General features: G+C 43.7%; 1 protein-coding gene across 2 annotated transcripts in view; it reads right to left on the bottom strand.

Moving 5' to 3' along the window:
• LOC126145121 (chromosome transmission fidelity protein 18 homolog) overlaps nt 1–21,756 on the bottom strand; it is a 464,617-nt gene that overhangs the window by 232,714 nt on the left and 210,147 nt on the right. For both annotated transcript variants that reach the window (XM_049915535.1, XM_049915534.1), the window contains exon 18: nt 15,052–15,325. In XM_049915535.1, coding sequence (XP_049771492.1) covers nt 15,052–15,325 — 274 coding nt within the window. The remainder of the gene's footprint in view (nt 1–15,051; nt 15,326–21,756) is intronic.

The raw sequence follows: 21,756 nt of genomic DNA, 5'->3' as shown, positions 1-21,756 counted from the left end.
GCGACGCACCACTAATGGGGACGTGGCGTCTTTCTCACATTACCACCCGGGATTTATTAACTGCGGCAATTTGGGCCGACTGCAGTGATTAATGAGGGACGGCCGCACCAAAGGAATTTGCAGCCGTAGGAGAAGGGAGGGAGGGGGTGGAGGGGAGACAGGAACTAGTTAAAGGCGCTTGCCAGGGGCCACGCGACGCCACCTTAACAAATGGCGAAATCCTTTTACCCGCCCCCGACGCCTCTGGCTGCGACACGGCCGCCGTCCTCCTCCTCCCCGGCGTCGGACTGCCGTGCCCTCTCGCTCTCCCCACGCCCCCGCCTCCCACCGGCCCTTTTTGTCTTCGTAATTACTGCCCGCCCCCACAATGGCCGCCTGAATGCGTTACAAAGGAAGCAGCGGTGGCCTGGCGCCTTCTCCCCACTCGTGATAAATGATTCCGCCATTCGAGGGCCTGCAGCAGTTCTTGATACTCCTCCCTCTACCGGCCACTGCATACTAAAGTGATTTGCTTTTAACGTAGCGAACAGACGAGGAGTAGCGGGCGGGGGAAAAAAAACTATTAAGGCTCGCCTTTGTGTACCGAGTCAGATATTACAAGAAAATGGATCAATGTTATGAAAAGGATCCCTTCAAGATTCTCCGCAAATAAACTTCATCATCCCCGGCGATATTTAGGGCGGCGCTGCAGCCCCTTCACGAGGGAGCAGGGCTTTCACATCATAGCACTCGGCGCACCAGAGCGAAATAAAGCCGCCACTCCAAAGCCTTTCATGCGCGTTAACCGAGCCCATTGTTCCAGGAGTGGCACTCCGGTACGGAACCGGCGCCCCGGTGGCGCGCATGTTTTGCTACAATGACGAACGACACAGTATCGCATTGCGAGCAAACGAAAGCTGTAACAGTGCCGCATTGTTCGCCTTTCCATCGCTGTACCTCTCATTTAGCCTTCATTACACAATTGCCAGCTGAATACGCCGGCACACACTCCAGTTTGGAAAACGGAAACTAGGGGACTGTTGTAAATATACACAAACAGTAATTCAACTAAACGATCCGTCTTCCCTTGTTAGTATTTAAACGCTACTCGGCGCAATGTTCGTTTCAACAACGCGTATAGCTGTGTATCTGTTATTTAGCTTCTGAATCATCATCATCGGTCAATTGGCATCTACTGCTGCTATCTCCAGACCTGTTCGTGCAGCTAGACAACTTATGGCAAGGTGTGTACGGGACATTAGAAAATATTCGGGAATGCCACGGATACGTACGGCTGAACAACTAATCTGGGAAATGCTCTTCAGGCCCTTGATAGTACATGTCAGCGGAGCGGAACGGTATCTACATCTGTGTAATTACTCTGCTATTCACAACACAGTACCTACCAGAGGGTTCAATGAACCACCTTCAGCTGTCTCTCTATCCTTCCGCTCTCGAACAGCGGACGGGAAAAACGAGCACTTACATTTTTCTTTGCGAGTCCTGTTTTATTTTATCGTGATGATCATTTCTCCCTATGTAGGCGGGCGCCAACAGAATGTTTTCGCAGTCGGAGGAGAAAACTGGTGATTGAAATTTCATGGGCCAGCCGGTGTGACCGAGCGGTTGAGGTGCTTCAATCTGGAACCGCAAGACCGCTACGGCCGCAGATTCGAATCCTGCCTCGGGCATGGACGAGTCTGATGCCCTTAGGTTAGTTAGGTTTAAGCAGTTCTAGGTTCTAGGGGACTGATGACCTCAGATGTTAAGTCCCATAGCGCTCAGAGCCATGTTTTTAAAATTTCATAAGAAGATCCCGTCGCAACGAAAAACGCCTTTGTTTTAATGATCGGCACTCCAATTCACGTATAATTGCTGTGACACTATCTCCCCTCTTTCGCGATAATACACCGCCCTTCTTTGAACTTTTTCGATGCCATCCGTCAGTCCCACCTGATGCGAATCCCACACCACACAGTAATACTCCAGATCAGGCGGACAAGCGTAGTGTAAACAGTCTCTTTAGTAGATCTGTTGCGTCTTCTAAGTGTTCTGCCAATGAATCGCAGTCTTTGGTTTGCTCTACCCACAACATTATCTATGTGATCGTTCCAATTTAGATTATTTGTAATTGTAATCTCAAAGTATCTAGTTGAATTTACAGCTCTCAGATTTGTGTGACTTATCGCGTAATCGAAATTTAGCGGATTTCTTTTAGTACTCATGTGAATAACTTCACACTTTTCTTTATTCAGGGTCAATTGCCACTTTTTGCACCATACAGATATCTTATCATTTTGCAGTTCGTTTTGCACATCTGATCACTTTACAAGACGGTAAATGATAGCATCATCTGCAAGCAATCTAACAGGGCTACTCCGATTGTCTCCTATGTCATTAATGTACATAGGAAAAATAGAGGGCCTATAATACGTCCTTGGGGAACGCCGGATATTACTTCCGTTTTACTCGATGACTTTCCGTCTGTTACTTGACCTGCGACCTTTCTGACAGGAAATCACGAATCCAGTCGCACAATTGAGGCGGTACTCCGTAGGCACGCAGTTTGGTTAGAAGACGCTTGTGAGGAACGGTGTCGGAAGCTTTCTGGAAATCTAAAAATATGAAATCAATTTGACATGCCCTGTCGATAGCACTTATTACTTCATGAGTATAAAGAGCTAGTTGTGTTTCACAAGAACGAAATTTTCTGAACCGGGCTGACTGTGTCAATAAATCGTTTTCTTCGAGGTAATCCATAATGTTCGAATACAGTTTATGTTGCAAAACCCTACTGCAAATCGACGTTAGTGATATACGCCTGTAATTCAGCGGATTACTACTACTTCCCTTCTTGGGTATTGGTGTGACTTGAGTAATTTTCCAGTCTTTAGGTACAGAACTTTCTGTGAGCGAGCGGTTGTATATAATTGCTAAATAGGGAGCTATTGTATCAGCAGACTCTGAAAGGATCCTGACTGGTACACAATCTGGACCGCAGGCCTTCCCTTTTTTGGCAGTAGTTCTTGATTGGAATTCGATATCGATGTCATTACAGATGACTGTTTCAACGATGGGGAAGGAAATTGGCCGTGCCCTTTCAAAGGAACCATCCCGCCATTTGCCTGGGTCGATTTAAATCACGGACAACCTAAAGTAGGATGGTCGGACGCGGATTTGAAACGTCGTCCTCTCCAATGCGAGTCCAGTGTGCTAAGCACTGCACCACCTAGCTCGGTTGCAATAAGAACAGGTGTATATCGGTTTATAAGCAGACCCTTTTGTTTCTTCCTAGTGGTGATTCACGCAAGAAGATCTTTAAAGAGCACTCCTCACCGGTATGCCTTTGGCATCAGACAGTCATTAATTTTCAAATAACAAGCAAACACGCACGTTAATATTGTAATGTGGTTCATGAGTGCAGTGAGAGAACTGTGAATTTCATAAACGAGACATACACGGTCCAGTCTCATTAATGTGACTACCGCTTATGTTCGACCTCAACGTGTAACAACCATTTACAGACGACAGGTGGCAGCACTAGCAGTGGAGGGTACATAAAACTTGTCGGGGGGCGCGAAAAATGTGGAGTCGTTGTCTTAATGAGGAAACGGAGCGATTTATCTGACGACCAGAAGGGTATGATCACTGGCTTCGAGCCAAAGGTGGAAGCATTTCCGAAACGGTTAAGTTTGTAAACTGTTCGCGTGCCTTTGTGGTTAAAGTATACCGTGCATGCCTAAATGGCGCTATTCAAAATCGGCGCCCAGGCGATTATGGTGTACGACGGGCCACAGACAATGGATGAACATCAGCTGTGGAGATGTGTACGGGCGAATAGACGTGCAACTGTTGAGGAACTGACCGCCCAGATGAACCAAGGGGCTACCAACAGTGCCACCCAAAGGACTGTTAGCGAACATATGGGCCTCTGCAGCAGGCGTCTGATTCATTCACCCAAGCTGACTACTGATCATCGGCGACGAAGACTGGAATTTGCACACCAATACCCCAAATGAGCGTCCACTGAGTAGTGACAGGTGGCCTTTTCAGGTGAATCACGTTTTATGTTCCATCGAACAGAGGGCAGTTGGTGAGTAAGGCCTGAAATGCCTGAAAGCAAACAGCCTGCAACAATCGTGGAAGGGTTCGGCTCGGAGGAAGGAGCGTCGGGGTCTCTGGAATCTTTTGCACGCTTTGAGGAATTCAAGGCCTAATTTTTTTTTTTTTTAAGTCCGCAGCTCGTGGTCTAGTAGCTAGTGTTACTGCCTCTGGATCAGGGGGTCCGGGTGCGATTGCCGGCCGAGTCGGGGATTTTCTGTGCTCGGGGGACTGGGTGTTTGTGTTGTCCTCATCATTTCATCGTCATTCCGGGAAAGTGGCGAGACTGGACAGTGAAAGGATTGGGAATTTGTATGGTCTCTGATAACCATGCAATTCAGCGTCCCACAAACCATTTTTTTTTTTAAAGTAGGGTATCAATTTTTCAGTAATTTGTTATTTTTTCTACACTGTGCATTAGTCTTTTGTTATCCATACTAATATTACGAATGCGAAAGTGTGTGTATCTGATGTCTTTTCATGTCTAAACCGCTGAACCCCATTTTGATGAAATTTGGTAGGAGATAGGTTGAACCCGACTAGTATCTTTAGTATAACATAATTACATTTAAAAAATATGAATGAAAATAAATTAACAAAGCCTTGCTGAAGGGGAAACTGTAAGGAACGACTGCGCAGTATGGTGTTGTGTTTGTGTTGTTATTGTTATAGAAATCGAAAGAGGTCGGGGGGGGGGGGGGGGGGGGAAGGCATACGCGGTACCGACACACAGCCCAAGTCACTCGTATAACAACATGGAGGCTGCTGAGGCAACTTTCCCATCTGAAGGATGGTTGATTATCAACAGTCTTGGAGAAGATTGTGGTTTGTACAAAACTGCTCCTATAACGAGGGAAAGTCGAACATTGCTCGAAGTGGCTAGGATGGACTCCATTTATTTTTTTTCGAAAAATGTACAAATATTTCGACATACTCTCCTTTTGGCCACTATACTGTAAACTATGATCCTCCAACGAAAGACGATTCTGGAATGTCTTCAAAACACCCATCTACACTGTCCTGACTTCTTCGTTGTCTATAAAACGTTGTTCAGCCACGAGTTTCGTTACGTGATGATTCAATCAGGTGAACAGGGAGCGTGTTCCAACAAAACAACTATAGAAACTTCCTGGAAGATTAAAACTGAGTGCTGGATCGAGACTCGAACTCGGAGCCTTTGCCTTTCACTGGCAGAAGTACTGTGATTACGGGGCGTGAGTCGTGCTTGGGTAGCTCAGATGGTAGACCACTTGCCCGCAAAACGCAAAGGCCCCGAGTTCGAATCTCGGTCCGGTACACAGTTTTAATCCGCCAGGAACTTTCATATCAGAGCACATTCCGCTGCAGAGTGAAAATCTCATTCTGGAAACATCCCCCAGGCTGCGGCTAAGCCATATCTCCGCAGTATCCTTTCTTCCAGAATTGCTATTTCTGCAAGGTTCGCAGGAGACTTTATGCGAAGTTTGGAAGGTAGGAGACGAGGTATTGGCAGAAGTAAAGCTGTGATTATGGGGCGTGAGTCGTGCTTGGGTAGCTCAGATGTTACAGCATTTGCCCGTGATAGCCAAAGGTCCCGAGTTCGAGTCTCGATCCGGCACACAGTTTTAATCTGGCAGGAAGTTGCTTATCAGCGCACACTCCGCTGCAGAGTGAAAATCTCATTCTGAAAACAACTCTTGTTGCCAGCTGCAACATTCTAGTTGAGGATTATTCTTCCCTTTTCATTCGGACTTCTTCTCGTTTATTTTCATCCCGTTGGCCCACATGCATGGCACAAATTGCACAATGCGGTGCTTAGCCCTTTTTCAAAGTAATCAGTAAGAATAATTCATTTTTCAACCCGGAAATCACTTGTTGTCTGCAATCAGCAATTATCTGCTACAGAAAACTGAAGAAACAATTCGTGAATATCAGCGCTATATGCCAATTGTCGGATACCTTTGAGAACATTTGTAGGACCTTTTTTGTTTGGCGTTAGGTTCAAAACCTCACTTTCTGAGCGTCACAGAACTCAACGGATGACTCGGATGAGTCGTGTTCTGTGGTTTTTACAGAAAGAGCAACGACAATAAATTCTGAAGACTACTGTAAGACATTAAGAAAACTGAGAATACACTCGGAAAACTAGTGACTTTCGCTCTTGACTATCTTTCTCGTATTTTTGCACGACAATGCTCAGCTACACTTTATCTGCAGCTCCAGGAAGCGTTGCGCCAGTTCAAATGGGATGGTAGTGAACATGTGCCCTACAGCCTATACTTCGCTCCAAGTGACTTCCTCCGCTTCATGAACATGAAAAAGTGGCCAAGTTCCTAACGCTTCGTCTCTAACGAAGATGCTGTCACGGGTAATCGCAGTCTCAGGCGGCACAATTCTATGCAGTGGAAATTTGTCAGTTCGTTAAGAAATATGATAGAAGATTAAATCTGACAGGTGATTATGCAGAGAACTAATACTATAATGCAATATAAATTTTTTTTCTAATAAACTTTCGTTGAGTACTTCAGTATTTTACTTATAGCCTAATGAGCGTAACTTCCCTCCTAAATTTCACTGATATCAATGGAACCATTGTGACAGGCCGAATATTTTTCTCTATGTCCTTGTGTTTGACGGGCGCAGACTGACCACCACCACCACCACCTCCTCCTCCTCCTCCTCCTTCTTCTTCTTCTTCTTCTTCTCTGCAGGTATTATGAAAAAATGCCTGTTACGATAACCATCTTTACCTGTATCTCTCTCTCTCTGCACCGTTGATACTTATAATTTCCAGCCTTTAAGAGACGTCTTCCACTCTCCATTATTCCTATTGTTCACTCCACTATAATCTAGAATTTTATCATCCAGTCCACGAACTGTTTGTTCTTCTCTGCCTTCTATTGTGCAAAGTTTAACTATTCTCAGGAATTTCATCACTTATATCTGAATACAACTTTCTTGTTTTTTGGTAATCACCCAGGTCTCACTTCCACAGGCCAGTGTGGGGACTGCAACAGTTTTGTAGAATTTGAGTACCTTTCCTAGTATGGTTTTTAAGTTTTCTGTTAATTCTTCCGCATGCTCGGCAGAATTTACTAAGCTTATTTGCTATATCTATGTTGAGCGATATGCCAACCCAGATCCTAGGTAACTGAACTGGTTTACTTGTTTTAAAATCTTCTGATCTGTCACTATTTTGGTTCTAATGTGTTCTTTCTCCTTGAAGGCCACTGTCTTAGTTTTTTTTTCCGTTGTGATCTCCACGTCAAATTTAGTACGTATTTGTATCAGTGAGTAAAGTCCTTTGTGAATGTCCGCTTCTTTCTCTGACAGGGTAACTGCATTATCAGCATACAGTAAGATATTTAACCCATTTAGGCCAAAAGTTGCGCTAACGCAAAATTTTATTCGAAATTTTTTTATGTAAAATGAGTGGCACAAATTTCGGATTTCATTAAAACATTAAGAGGACATCTGAAATAACAAGTTTAGGCATTTTAAATAGATCACTGAACATAATGCTGACCACTTTGAATTTTCGGACTTCTAAATAAATTTGTGTACTTCACTGCCGAAGTTTTCATTTTCATAAATTCAGACAACATTGTCCACGGAGTACGACGATCTGGTGCTATATTTAGGTTAAAATATCGGTTTCGGCTTACGTTAAAGCCATCTTCAGAATATATATATATATATATATATATAGAGAGAGAGAGAGAGAGAGAGAGAGAGAGAGAGAGAGAGAGCATTAGATGAAAATAGGTAGACGGAAGACTGAGGAATAATGTGTTTTTTAAGTTGTGTGTCATTCTAAAACGATTTTATGTCTAGACTAAGATATTTGTAAGCCTATGCACCTCTAAGTTTCAGTTTCAGTTTGAACTTCATTGATGATAAGGGGGGTGTTTACTCGTGGAACAATAACTGAGACCAAATATTCGCTACTGGTAAGTCACTTTTATTAAAGTTTTGCATTTTTTTACTTTAGCGTATTACGAATTGAATGGTAATATATCACAGCTCTGCTGCACATGAATGCAGATAGTACATACAGGGATTTCTCCTTGTCCAGGAATGTCTGATTATTATACAAAACCCATATCTACTGTGGAACTTAAGGCCATGATGCATGAAGATGAAGAAATTGAGGTTGCAGATATGATGCCACCAGATGTTTATCAGATCACAGATGAAGATAAAATTGATGAAAATCTTCTTGTTGAAGAAGAGGAAGCAACTAATATAGCTGGTACATTTGAAATACATGACCGTAGTGAGCAAGACCAAGTGAATTCAGCTGTAGGGTCAGAATCCAGTGCATCTACTAAGAAAGGAAAACTAATTGGTGTGAATGTAACGAAAAGATGTTCCGAACTGGAAGGAGATTCAACCAAGTACACTTCTTCATCAATAACAGAGGAGCTAACCAAGACAGAAAATATAAACAACAGAGTAGAGTCATATAATCAATGAAAAATACCTACAATTTGGAATATTTTCATATAATTTGTCTATTCACGAGGAAACTGTCTTTATTTTGGGAGACATTCCTGCAAGATATTCATCTAAGGAAAACCTATCAAATTTGGCTTCAAACTGTGGTATTTATGCAGTTCAAATGGCTTCTTATACAAATCCATTCCTTATGGTGGGACGATGGCCAGCTGTGAAACATCTGAATTTTCTTTGGGTGAGCAAGAAGTTATAAATTTGCTTTCAGATATTGAAGACTCGCCTCGTCATTGTGTATATTTTAATAATTTCTTTTCCTCTAATTCTTTATTTTGTTTTTAAAACGAAAGGAATTTTTTGTCACTGGCACTATTCGTGAGAACTGCACTGTACAGTGCCCTTTGGAATCCACCCCAGCATGAAGCAAAAAGGCAGGGGAGTGTTTGAGTTTCTTTTTGACGATAAAGTTGATATCATGTCCGCATGGTGGAATAACACTTTCACTGTGACAGTAGTTCCCAACAACAACACCATCCAGCCTTTAGCGAATGCAAAAGGCAGAGTTGGAAAGAAAAGAAAAATCTTTCTCCGTCCCAGCCCAGGGTAACATCTCAGTACAATCAACAGTTGGGTAGTGTTGATCTACAAGATAATGCTACTGCTAATTACACAATTCGAATAAGAGTCAAGAAATTGTGGTGGACACTCTTCATCAACTTTACACGCAATCTAGTGGTCAATTCATGAAAAATATACAATCTTGCAAATGAAGAATATATGTCACAACTCCATTTTCGATCATACTTATGCGTGACCCTAATGAAATCAGAAGATACTGCAGCAGAGAATGAAGGAAATAGAGAAACTGCAACCCCTTAGTACACAGGACAATGCTATTAGGGACGTCTCTCCAAAGGCTCTCTTCCGAAAGAAATGCCATATAACTATGTAGGCCACATAATAATAGTGGAAAACAAAGCAAGAAGAAGATGTAGGTTATGTAAAAATGCAACAATTTACAAATATAGAAAATGTAATGTGCATCTTCATTCCAACTGTTTTCAAAACTTTCGTTAGAGATCGAAATAAGACTCATAGTACCAAAGTTGCGTAAATACAGCATCTTGCTATGCCTAAATTAGGACCTATACATTTCTTTTTTGTACATTTATGTCTACATTAGTGTACAATAAGATAAAATAAACATTTTTTTAAAAATCGAATGGCTTAAAAGAGGATTCCTGTCTAGGTATATATCGTTTTGAAATGCTGTTTTCCTTACAAGTTATTTCAAGTGAGTAAATGAAATGATGGAATGGCACTGATGGTCGGGAGGCCGCCGGATTGCATGTCTTTTTTCAGGGGCGCCAAATTGGGCGAATTGCGTTCGATGATGATGAAATGATGATGAGGACAATACAACACCCAGTCCAAGAGCGGAGAAAATCTCCAACCCGGCCGGGAATCGAACCCGGGCCCGCTGCATGGGAGGTAAACACGTTACCAGCCAGCTGTGCAAACGGACATGTGAGTACCTGTCGAACAAAGTTGGGGAGATGTAGCAGCCTTGTCGTACTACTTTTTAGTTGGTGTCTCATTAGTCATTCTGAGATCTAGACTGATGGGTTCTGATACCAATTTTATCGCGTTTATTTGATGCTTTGGATATCCGCGACACGTCATTGTCTTCCAAAGATTCCGTCTACTAACATTATCAAAAGCTTTTTCAAATCAATAAAAGCAATGTGTGCTTCTTTGGTATATTCTCTGCGTTTTTGTATTATTTGGTGTAAAATAAAAACTACATCTATCGAGAAGCGTCCTTTCCTAAAACCCATTTGCTCCCCATACAGTATTACTTACGTTACGCTTTTAAAGCTTATGATTAAAATCTTAGCACATATCTCGTTTGATAAACTTATTCCTCTGCACTTATTGCAAAGGCTTTTATCTCCCCCTCCTTAAATAAAAAAAGGAGGAAAAAAACTGATTTTATTCTAGCAATCTTTCAGTCTTCGGGGATAATCTTATTCTTACAGCATTCGTTCAAGAGATGTAAAAGTCGTATGTGTAGCATAGTTCATCCATATTTTAAAAATTCAGGATTCTCTTCCCAACGTTTTCCTGTTCTTAAGGATGTTACGGCAGATGTTATTCCGTCAGACTGTATTTCATCTAATCCTTTCTCATCCACTGGTTCAGGTTCAGTTTCTTGTGTTGCACCATCACACCATAATCCTTCGTAATGATTCATCCGCTAATTTTTTTCCTAGATGATAGTTACAACTTTGTGACTGCCCCTCGTAAAACAGCTTCATCACATCGCTGCTTTGCACAGGCCCTTCTTCATAAGCAACCGAACGATGATGCGCTCACTCCCGGCAATTCGATCTACGCATCGCAGGCTGCAGCGCCAAGGAACGTATGAATAAGCCACGGGCTGTTAACCGCCGGTGTTTCGCAACTATTCAGCGCTTCGATTAAGGCATCAAGTGGATTGTAAAAGCCGAGGGAACGGCGCGGGGCGGGTAGCTTGTTCCGTTAATGGCTATTTCTTCCGGAAGTCAAACACGGTTCGGTGAAGTATGTGTCATTAAGAGACCACAATACGGCGGCGCCGACTTGCGCCCATAAATACGGAACGCTCGCTTCCGCCAATGCCGAGTCCACGCTGCCTCCATCAAGAGACAAAGAGCGCCGTATAAGTGGAATCACTATACGGTTTGCTCTTCCGAGCACCCCTATTAATAGAAATAACTCATAAAAGGATCGCATCAGTTCTTAGCGTCGTTTACAACGTCGGACAATATTCTCCTTATATCTGCGCAACAAAGGCTCATTCAGGGCATGGGGAGTGGCAATTACACGTGGGAAATAATTTAAGGGGATTTATTCTCAAAACGCTGTGTCGTCCAGCTTCTCTCCAGCATTGTTTCAGATTACACTCGACGCTCTTACTACACACTTCTCAATAGCTTTCAGATTATCTATTTTATGTGAAAGTTATTAATTGTTTGACAATAAAGAAGCGTACTTCAAAGTTCTTTTCTCTCCAGTTCGTACACTAAAGAAAATGTCGATATTAGTAAATGGAAGTACCGCGACAGAAACAGATAAACAGAATAAAACCGCGTACATTTTAGTGAGAAGAACAGATTGCAGATGTCTTAACATCACTTAAACTCAACAATTAAAAGTAACTTTAAACCTGGCGATAAAGAACTGATGATTTATTTGGAGTTACGTACCTCAATCGGTAAGAACGGAACCCTTATAGGATCGCTCAGTTGTTGTTGTTGTTGTTGTTGTTGTTGTCCGTCCGCCCGTCTGTCTGTCTGTCTAGAACACTTTTTCTCAGGAACGGGTGGACGTATCAAGTTCAAATTTAAGACACATACTAAGGTTACGGTAACTTGGCGGTGTAAAAAAAAAGATACGGACATTTTCGTCACATATTTTGATAGTCGCAAAGTCGCTCATCAAAACCTATAGGGTACCTCCCATTGACGAAATATCACGAAATATGGCAAGAAGCGAGGTTTCGCAGAACAAGTAGAGGAAAAAGTATCCAAAAATGGTTAACTTGTAATTATATAACACTAACTGTCTGTCCGTCCATCCGTCTGTTAAGACACCTTTTTCTCAGCAAAGGGAAGGTGTATCAAGTTAAATTTAATGTCGCATTCTAAGGTCTGCAGTCCCTTGGCGGTGTACAACATTTAATCTTCTACGTCAGTGCAGTTAAGAGTGCGGCCATACCGACAACAGGCAAAAATATTCAAGTTCTCGATACCGGGGATGGATGGTCTATCTATATACATAATTAAATTTGTACGCAACTCCTGTGGGCGAATTCTGCTCGCACTAGGGCATGTTTTTCGAAAAATAAAGATGTACAGATCGGTTAATACTTTTCTTTATCTATAGCGACGTGTCGTCTACCGTCATTATTGGATTAAATATTACGACTTGTAAAACAAGGTTCTGTCATTTGTAATAAAACCTATGCCCACTCAGTCAAGTGTTTTATTGCGACTGACTCTGAATCTTGTTTTACATGTCCTACGGTCTTCACGCATTTCGCTACAGCCTTATGGTGTTGCAACCACCTTACAGACGCAGCATCACCACTACACATTTGATAGTCATTTTAACGTTTTAGTCCGCAGCTCGTGGTCGTGCGGTAGCGTTCTCGCTTCCCACGCCCGGGTACCCGGGTTCGATTCCCGGCGGGGACAGGGATTTTCTCTGCCTTGTGATGACTGGGTGTTGTGTGCTGTCCTTAGGTTAGTTAGGTTTAAGTAGTTCTAAGTTATAGGGGAGTGATGACCATAGCTGTTAAGTCCCATAGTGCTCAGAGCCATTTGAACCATAAACGTTTTAGAAGGAGGAGGAGAAGGAGCTTAGTGTTTAACGTCCCGTCGACAACGAGGTCATTAGAGACGGAGCGCAAGCTCGGGTTAGGGAATTATGGGGAAGGAAATCGGCCGTGCCCTTTCAAAGGAACCATCCCGGCATTTGCCTGAAACTATTTAGGGAAATCACGGAAAACCTGAATCAGGATGGCTGGAGACGGAATTGAACCGTCGTCCTCCCGAATGCGAGTCCAGTGTGCTAACAAACGTTTTAGGTTGTCTACTAAGCGGTTATCCATTTTTAAGTTTTCAAAAATATGCGCACGTAAGAACTTTAAATTTTCTACCTTTTTTTGGAATACCAGGTTAACAGTAACTAGGATATTTTTGACAGTAAAAAACAGAATATGCTGAAAACTTTTTCTTTTCGAAGCCTAAAGCTGGCCTATTTGTGCAAAACCAGTCAGTAACTTTCAGAATAATATCGTTTACTATTTTATCTGTTGATGCTTCTTTGCTCGGCGTCACAACAGTAGTTGTATATCTGCAAACAGGACAAATTCTGCACACTCATTCGAATAAAATGGCAGATCATTGATATAAAGCATGAACAGTAGTGGCGTAATGATCAACCCTTCTGGTGATTTCTGCCCATACAGATGAAATGGCATCCCTCTTTGTATCTCTCGAGTAGCCTAGGGCAACTTCCTGCATTTTGTTTCACGCTATAACAACAACGAATTGCACATACACGGATGGCGGGAGCTGTAATATGTATAGGCGATTCATGTGAAAAGGTTTCCGACGTGCTTATGGCGCAAGACGGCAATTAACAGACTTCGAACGTGGAATGGTAGTTGCAACTAGACGTACGGAGCATTCCATTTCGGAAATCGTTAGGGAATTCGATATTCCGAGATCTAAAGTGTCAAGAGTGTGCCGATAATTCGAAATTTCTGGCATTATCTCTCATCACTTACAACGCAGTAGCCGATGGCCTTCACTTAACGACGGGGAGCAACGGCTTTTGCACGGATTTTTGAGTGCTAACAGAAAACCACCACCGCATGAAATAACTGCAGAAATCAATGTGGGACGTACGACGAACTTATCCGTTAAAGCCGTGCGGCGAAATTTGGCGTTAATGGGCTATCGCAGCAGAAGACCGACGCGGGTTCCTTTGCTAACAGCACGACATCGCCTGCATCGCCTGTTCTGGCCTCGTGACACTTTCGGTTGGATGCTGGACGACTGGAAGACAGTGGCCTGGTCAGATGAGTCCCGTTTTCAGTTGGTAAGAGCTGATAGAAGGATTCGAGTGTGGCCAGACCACACAAAGCCATGTACCCAAGTTGTCAACAAGGCATTCTGCAAATGGTTCAAATGGCTCTAAGCACTATGGGACTTAACATCTGAGGTCATCAGTCCCCTGGACTTAGGACTACTCAAACCTAACTAACCTAAGGACATCACACACATCCATGCCCGAGGCAGGATTCGAACCTGCGACCGTAGCAGCAGCGCGGTTCCGAACTGAAGCTCCTAGAACCGCTCGGCCACAGAGACCGGCGGCATTGTGCAAGATGGTTGGGGTCCATAATAGTTTGGGCCGAGTTTATGTGGAATGGACTACGTCATCTGGCCAACTGAACCGTTGGTTATATTAGGTTACTTGGAGACCATTCGCAGCCAAACAACGACGGAATTTTTAAGGATGAAAATGCACCATGTCACTGGACCACAGTTGTTCGTGATTCGTTTTAAGTACATTCTGGACAATTCGAGCAAATGATTTTGCTACCCAGATCGTCCGACATGAATCCCATCGAACATTTTTGGGGCATTATTGAAGGTTTGTGCACAAAATCCTGCACTGGCAACAATTTCGCAATTACCGGCGGGTATAAGGGGCAGCATGGCTGAGTACTTCTGCAGGGAATTTCCAACAACTTGTTGAGTCCAGTCACGTGGAGCTGCTGCACTACACCGGCAGGTGATGGTCCGACACAATATTAGCACGTATCAATGACTTTTGACACTGCGGTGTATTTCCAGTGACATTACAATATGTCGTGTAGGTACACTGTAACTGGCGATCATTCACTGAGCGGGCTTTTGTTTACATTAGGATCGAACTCATGATAAACAAATATAGCAACATAGGACTGATGTAGGTACTCACCCTGCTGACTTCGGAGATGGCCTTGGGCTTGAGGCTCTGCAGGTGGTTGGGCACAGCTGGGGCCTCCTTCGTCTTGTCCACGGCTTTGTCCTTATCCTTGGCTTTGTCCTTGTCCTTAGTTTTGTCCTTGTCCGTGGGCTGGGCAGCCAGCAAGCTCGCTTCGGCGCGACGCAGCTTCTCCATCTCCAGCTCGCGGGCGATCAGCTGCTTGGCGTTGTAGCTCAGCGTGCGACTCGGCTTCGTGTCCGGGAAATGCGCCACCTCCGCCATGTTGCTGCCGGGAGAGAAACAACCACTCGTTACGTTATGTCACTTCCAGGAGTCAGCTCGCCAACACGGCGGCCCACTTACATAGGCTTTTGACCTTACAATTTAATACGGCCTCCCCCCTCCCCCCATACTCTCGCGACGTACTACTACACTAACATGTATTTACGGAAGTACGATAACAAAGTCAAGCTAGCGAAATTTATAATTGGCTTGAGGATTTCTTGGTAGAATTCAGGCGAAATAACATGGCCCCTGCGCAAAAACGCACTCTCGTTCTCAACGCTGGGTATCGACCCCTTGATTACGAAGGGGCGGCCACGTTAGTTTGTGGAGCTCGGGCGAAATAACGTGGCCCCATGTAGAAACGCATTCTGTTCTGTGTTGAGCGAGTCCATACCTCTCTTCCTAAGGGGTGGCTGCCTCAATTTGCTGCCACCTGCTAAACTGTACACTTCATCCATTAGCAGCGGCTGTTTCAGTTATTTATGCACCAATTTTCTTATATGGCACTCTACTCAGTACTACTGACTTGTCGAACTGATTGTGGTAGCGACATAATCTATTAATACGATTGTTTGCAGACCCACCAACTTTATTTCTTCTCGAGACCAGGCTGAACTGCAACTATCCTACCGTGCACACTTCCAGATGGCCACAAGCAACCCAATCCCCAAAACTACCATTGTCCCCTCACCTACTACCGTCTGAGCAGGTATAGGCCAAGTTATTTTTTGCACAGCTTTGAAGAATGGGCGTGTTATCTTGGCTGGAAAGTCTTCGATAGATGAAAAAACAGGAGACATGTCCCAAGGAAGTGTGTTGGGGCTCTTGCTGTTCATGTTGTGTAATAATGGCCTGGCACACAATGAACAAAATAACATATTAACAATACACTCGTGCTTTTGAAGACGATGTAGTTACCTACAGTTATGAGCTGAAACATTATGACCACTGTCCACTGCAAGATTGAATGCCGGGTAGTCGCACTGTGGGCACATGACATGGTAAAGAAAGTGCTTAAGCGGGGCACAGAAAAATGGGGAACCATTGTATCGACGATGCGGGCCGCAAATGGTGTAATCCACTGAAATAAGCGAGGCTGATAAAGGCCAGATTGTTATGGCCGGGCATATGGCAACAAGCATCTCGGAAATTTTGAAGCTGGTCACCTGTTCACATCCTAGTGTCATGAGCAGACATAAAAAATGATAGAAGGACGATAAACAGCAAGCAACAAGGTTCTGGACGTCCCCGCGTCTTCACAGAACGTCGAGGTCGGAGGCTTTACCGCTCTGTTATGCGGCAATCTGTGGTAGATCTGACGACAGAGTACAATGCAAGTGTAGGCGCAAATGTTTCGGAGCACATCATTTAGGGCACGTTCTTGAACACGGGGCTTCACAGCAGACCCGTATGTGTTCCTGTGATGACACAATGACATCATCATTTGTAACTGTGATGGGCACAGAATCATCGAGAGTGAACTGTGGCTCAATGGAAACGCATCGCCCGCTCGGATAAAATCACATTTTTTGTTACATCAATGTAGTTTGTCGTGTTAACATACAGCATCAGTCACGTGAATGGCTACTTGCAACATGCACTGCACTACGAACAATGGCCAATGGGGACAATATTATTCTCTGGGAGACAGTCACATGTGCTTTCATGAGACGTTTTGTTGCAATCGAAAGCACCATGGACAGATTAGCACTGCGTGAACATTACTGCGGACCATCTGCCTTCTCTCATATTCGATGTCTTCCTCGACAATGACGGCACATTTCGCATCACAGCTATAGGGGTCTCAAGGGTTGAATCGATTTACAGCGCGTTAAGCAACGTGGTAGGTAGCACTATGTGATGTCCTGGTCACCAAATTCGCCACATATGGACCAGATGGAAAACATCTGGGATGGTGCCGGGCGACAGCTCCTTACCTACAAACCAGCAGTCCGTAATTTACGGGAACTGCGTGACCTGTAAAAAGACATCTGGAGCAGCGTAACTCGAGAAATCTGCCAAGGAGTTATTGGATCCATGCCACGTGGAGTCGCTGCTGTATCGTATTTCAAAGATTCATCAAGATGTTGTTAAGTACGTAAAGTCATAATTTTTTAGCTCACGAATGTATACTGAAGTACTGACACAAAAGGGCTTCACAAATAATCAGTAAGTTCTTGCTAAAATTTCGCAGTGGTGCAAGGACTGGCAACTTGCTTTATGTAGAATGCGCCATTTTCAGAAAGCAGACAAGTAGTATACAATGACTAGAATATCAATGAGTCACAACTGTAATCAGTCAACTAATACAATTAATTCGGTATAAGAATTTGTAGGGATGTGAAATGAAACGATCACATAAGCTTACGTGTATGTAAAGCTGGTGGCAGACTTCGGTTCACTGGTAGGATATCGGAAAAATGCGGTGAGTCTACAACATCCTACAAAATACTCGTGCGACCAATTCTAGAATATTATTCAAGTATGTGGATGCATATCACGTAGTCATAACTGGTTACTTTAAAGGTATATAAAGAAGGGCAGCACGAACTGTCACAGGCTTGTTTGAACAGGGATGAACGCCTCTGCGCTGATGAAAATCCTAAAATGGGGGAAACTTCAAGATAGACGACAACTTTCCTTCGAAAGCCCGTTAACAAAATTTCAAGTTTTATGTGAGGAATCTACTAACATATTACGGAATCATACGTTAACTTTCGTGTAGCGATCACCAAGAAAACACTAGAATTATTTCAGTGTGCACTGTGGCATTTCAGCTGTTATTCTCCTGCGATCCATACGCAAAGATACAGGGAACAAACCATAACACGTAGTACAAAGGAAGACGCCCTGCCGTGCACTGCAGACAGTAACTGGCGAAGATACACAACTTGCCAGTGTTACTACCCCCCTCCCCCAAAAATTACGCACCAGCTGCCAAAAACAGAGAGAGCGCATTACAGTATACAAGATCCGATCAAATGCATCCGGACACAGCGACGTAACGCGGAATATAATAGAAGCTGGTGAGTACTGTGTAGGCTCTAGAGAAGCAGTGAACGTAGACTGGATCGGTCAATAGAGTTCAAACTTAGACAGTGAATTAGTGATTAGGTGTCACCTGAGAAACATATCCAACAGGAACGTTTCAAACTTTCTAAACCCGCCCAAGGTGACTGTTGGTAATGTGATTGTGGAGCGGAAACGCGAAGGACCAACTACAGCTATATCAAGATCAGGCACATCCGTTGTACTGATGGACAGAAACTGTCGGGTATTGCACACGGTGCTTGTGAGAATTCACATAAAACCAGGGGAAGGAATCACTCTTGAATTCCCAATTCTTGCGAGCAGTCCAGCTAGCACAATTAATATGCATGGGGCTTTAAAAAAAATGGTTTACAATGGTTCAGCAAGCAGCCCCTCATAAGCCATACATTTGTATAGTCCACGCCAAACGACACATCAGGCGATGTAAACAACGACGATGTTGGACAGTGGATAACTGGGAACAAGTGATTGGGTGCTGAATCATGGTATACCCTGTGTCTGTCTGGTGGAAGGGGGTACGTTTGGCGAATGCCTGTAGAACGTTACCTGCCATCATTTTTAGTGCCAACAGTGAAGTACAGAGTAGACTGTGATGCGGCATGGAGTTATTTTTCTTCATTTGAGTGTGGTTCCCATAACTGTGCTTAGGAAAATCACTGTAACACACGTTACAGTACAGTGCACTCCGTAGAGTAGACAAACAGCTTGAAGACAATGATTGATTGTAGGTACATGATAATGTATTCTTTTATAATGCAGCATCTTTGAGGTAACGGTTTGTGGACAATAACATTCATGAATAGGACTGGCTTGCACAGAGCTCCGACTTGAACCCAATGGAACACCTTTGGGACGAGTCAGAATGTCGACTTCGCTCCAGACACCAGTGTCCAAAATCTCTGACTTCCCGCTCTTGAGGAAACCTTTTCTGTTTTCTCGCTTGCAGCCCCACAAAGTAATGAGAGAAAAACCGTTTATCACTTACGAAATATCTGTTGTTAATGTGATAATGCTTTAGCATCATGCATGACGTTTCAGTTTATTACTTTTCTACTACTGACCATATTCCACTTTTGGTTTGACCTTTTTATTTTGTCTGTGGGTGAATAATTTGGGACTAATAAAACCAACATTATTAGGATTTGGTGTCTTCCACCATAACGGTTCTAGTCACCTGATGACTGAACGTCGCAATCACAGATAAAATTACGCGCGACTTAGACGAATATTACTGATACACAAACAGAAGGAACACTATGTGATCAAAAGTATCCGGCTATCCACAAAAACATACGTTTCCCATATTACGTGCATTGTGCTGCCACCTACTGCCAGATACTCCACATCAGCGACCTCAGTAATCATTAGACATCGTCAGAGACCAGAAAGGGGCGCTCCGCAGAACTCGCGGACTTCGAACGTGGTCAGGTGATTGGTGACACTTGAGTCATACGTCTGAAAGCGAGACTTCGACACTCCTAAACACTCTTAGGCCCACAGTTTCTGATGTGATAGTGAAGTGGAAAACAATGAAGTGGAAAAGTGAAGCAACACGTACAGCACAAAAGGGTACAGGACGATCTCGTCTGTTGACTGACAGAGATCGCCGACAGTTGAAAAGGCTTGTAATGTGTAATAGGCAGACATCTATCCAGACCATCACACAGGAATTCCAAACTGCATCAGGATCCACTGCAAGGACTATGACAGTTACGCGGGAAGTGAGAAAACTTGGGTTTCATGGTCGAACGGCTGCTCGCAAGTCACACATCACGCCGGTAAATGCCAAACGACGCCTCGCTTTCTGTAAGAAGCGTAAACATTGCACGATTGGACAGTAGGAAAACGTTGTGTAGAGTAACGAATCACGGTACACAATGTGGCGATCCGATGACAGGGTGTGCATATGGCGAATGCCCGGTGAACACCATCTGCCAGCGTGTGTAGTGACAACAGTAAAATTCGGACGCGGTCATGTTAGGGTGTGGTCGTGTTTTTCATGGAGCGTGCTTCAAAAAAAAATGGCTCTGAGCACTATGGGATTCAACTGCTGTGGTCATAAGTCCCCTAGAACTTAGAACTACTTAAACCTAACTAACCTAAGGACAGCACACAACACCCAGCCATCACGAGGCAGAGAAAATCCCTGACCCCGCCGGGAAAAGCGTGCTTCCTCCTCTTGTTGTTTTGCATGGCACTATCATAGCACAGGCCTATGCGTGGCACTATCACAGCACAGACCTACATTGATGTTTTAAGCACCTTCTTGCTTCGCACTGTTGAAGAGCAATTCGGGGATGGCGTTCGTAGCTAATAACACAATCGAGCACCTGTTCATAATGCACAGCCAGCGACGGAGTGGTTATACAAGAACATCAAGAACATCCCTGTAATGCACTGGCCTAAACAGAGTCCTGACCAAAATCCTATAGAACACCTTAGGGTTGTTTTAGACCACCGACTTAGTGCCAAGCCTCACCGACCGACATCGATACCTCTCCACAGTGCAGCACTCCGTGAAGAATGGGCTGTCACTCCCCAAGAAACCTCCCAGCACCTGATTGAACGTATGCCTGCGAGAGTGGAAGCTGTCATCAAGGCTAAGGGTAGGCCAACACCATATTGAATTCCAGCATTACCCATGGAATGCGCCACGAACTTGTAAGTCATTTTCAGCCAGGTGTCCGGATACTTCTGATTACAGATTGTATATAAATTGACATACAGAGTATTAGGTATAATAAAGGGAGTATTATGACGTCACAATTTTTAAACTGGCGTCCGGTATGTCAGCTGCCCTAAACATTAGCCTCTAGTGGAAGTGTTTTGTTCAAAAACACCAGCTTGTAGGTGCACTAATCGTTCCCATTATAGTCTGAAGGGTAAAGGAATCACGTTTGATTCTAAGTGAAATTATTCCGATTTTTTCTTTAACACTCTTGAGTTTTGGTTGCACTGCTTACCTTCAAAGTAGTAGCTTTATTTCTGTCAAGTGATTTCGGATTTTCTGTCACCCCAACTCGAAAAAAAGAACGTTGTGGGAAGGAAAGGCTAGTTTCCGTCCAAACATAGCGAAATATGTTCCCTTCAATACCGGTAGGTAAAAAGGACACAGATCGAACACCAGTCTCGTCGCACATACTTTTCTTGTTGTTTATTCAAAATGTATAACAGTAAGACAGTTACATTAATGAGGCCAAATGCGTTTTATTACTGGATCAAATGTGCAAATGACACCAGAAAACGTCTGAAAATGTGTTCTTAACAGTGTTATTCACGAAAGGATTGTGACACTTGCTTTTTGAAACAGCTGTCGCGTGCACACGACTGAATTTAAGAACAAGAAGCAATTGTAAACTGAAGTCTGGCAACTTTCTGGGG

This window comes from Schistocerca cancellata, chromosome 2, assembly GCF_023864275.1.
Source record: "Schistocerca cancellata isolate TAMUIC-IGC-003103 chromosome 2, iqSchCanc2.1, whole genome shotgun sequence".
Classification (NCBI taxonomy): Eukaryota; Metazoa; Arthropoda; class Insecta; order Orthoptera; family Acrididae; genus Schistocerca; species Schistocerca cancellata.
Note: the sequence above shows the minus strand (reverse complement) of the source record. Positions and strands in the feature narration are given on the sequence as shown.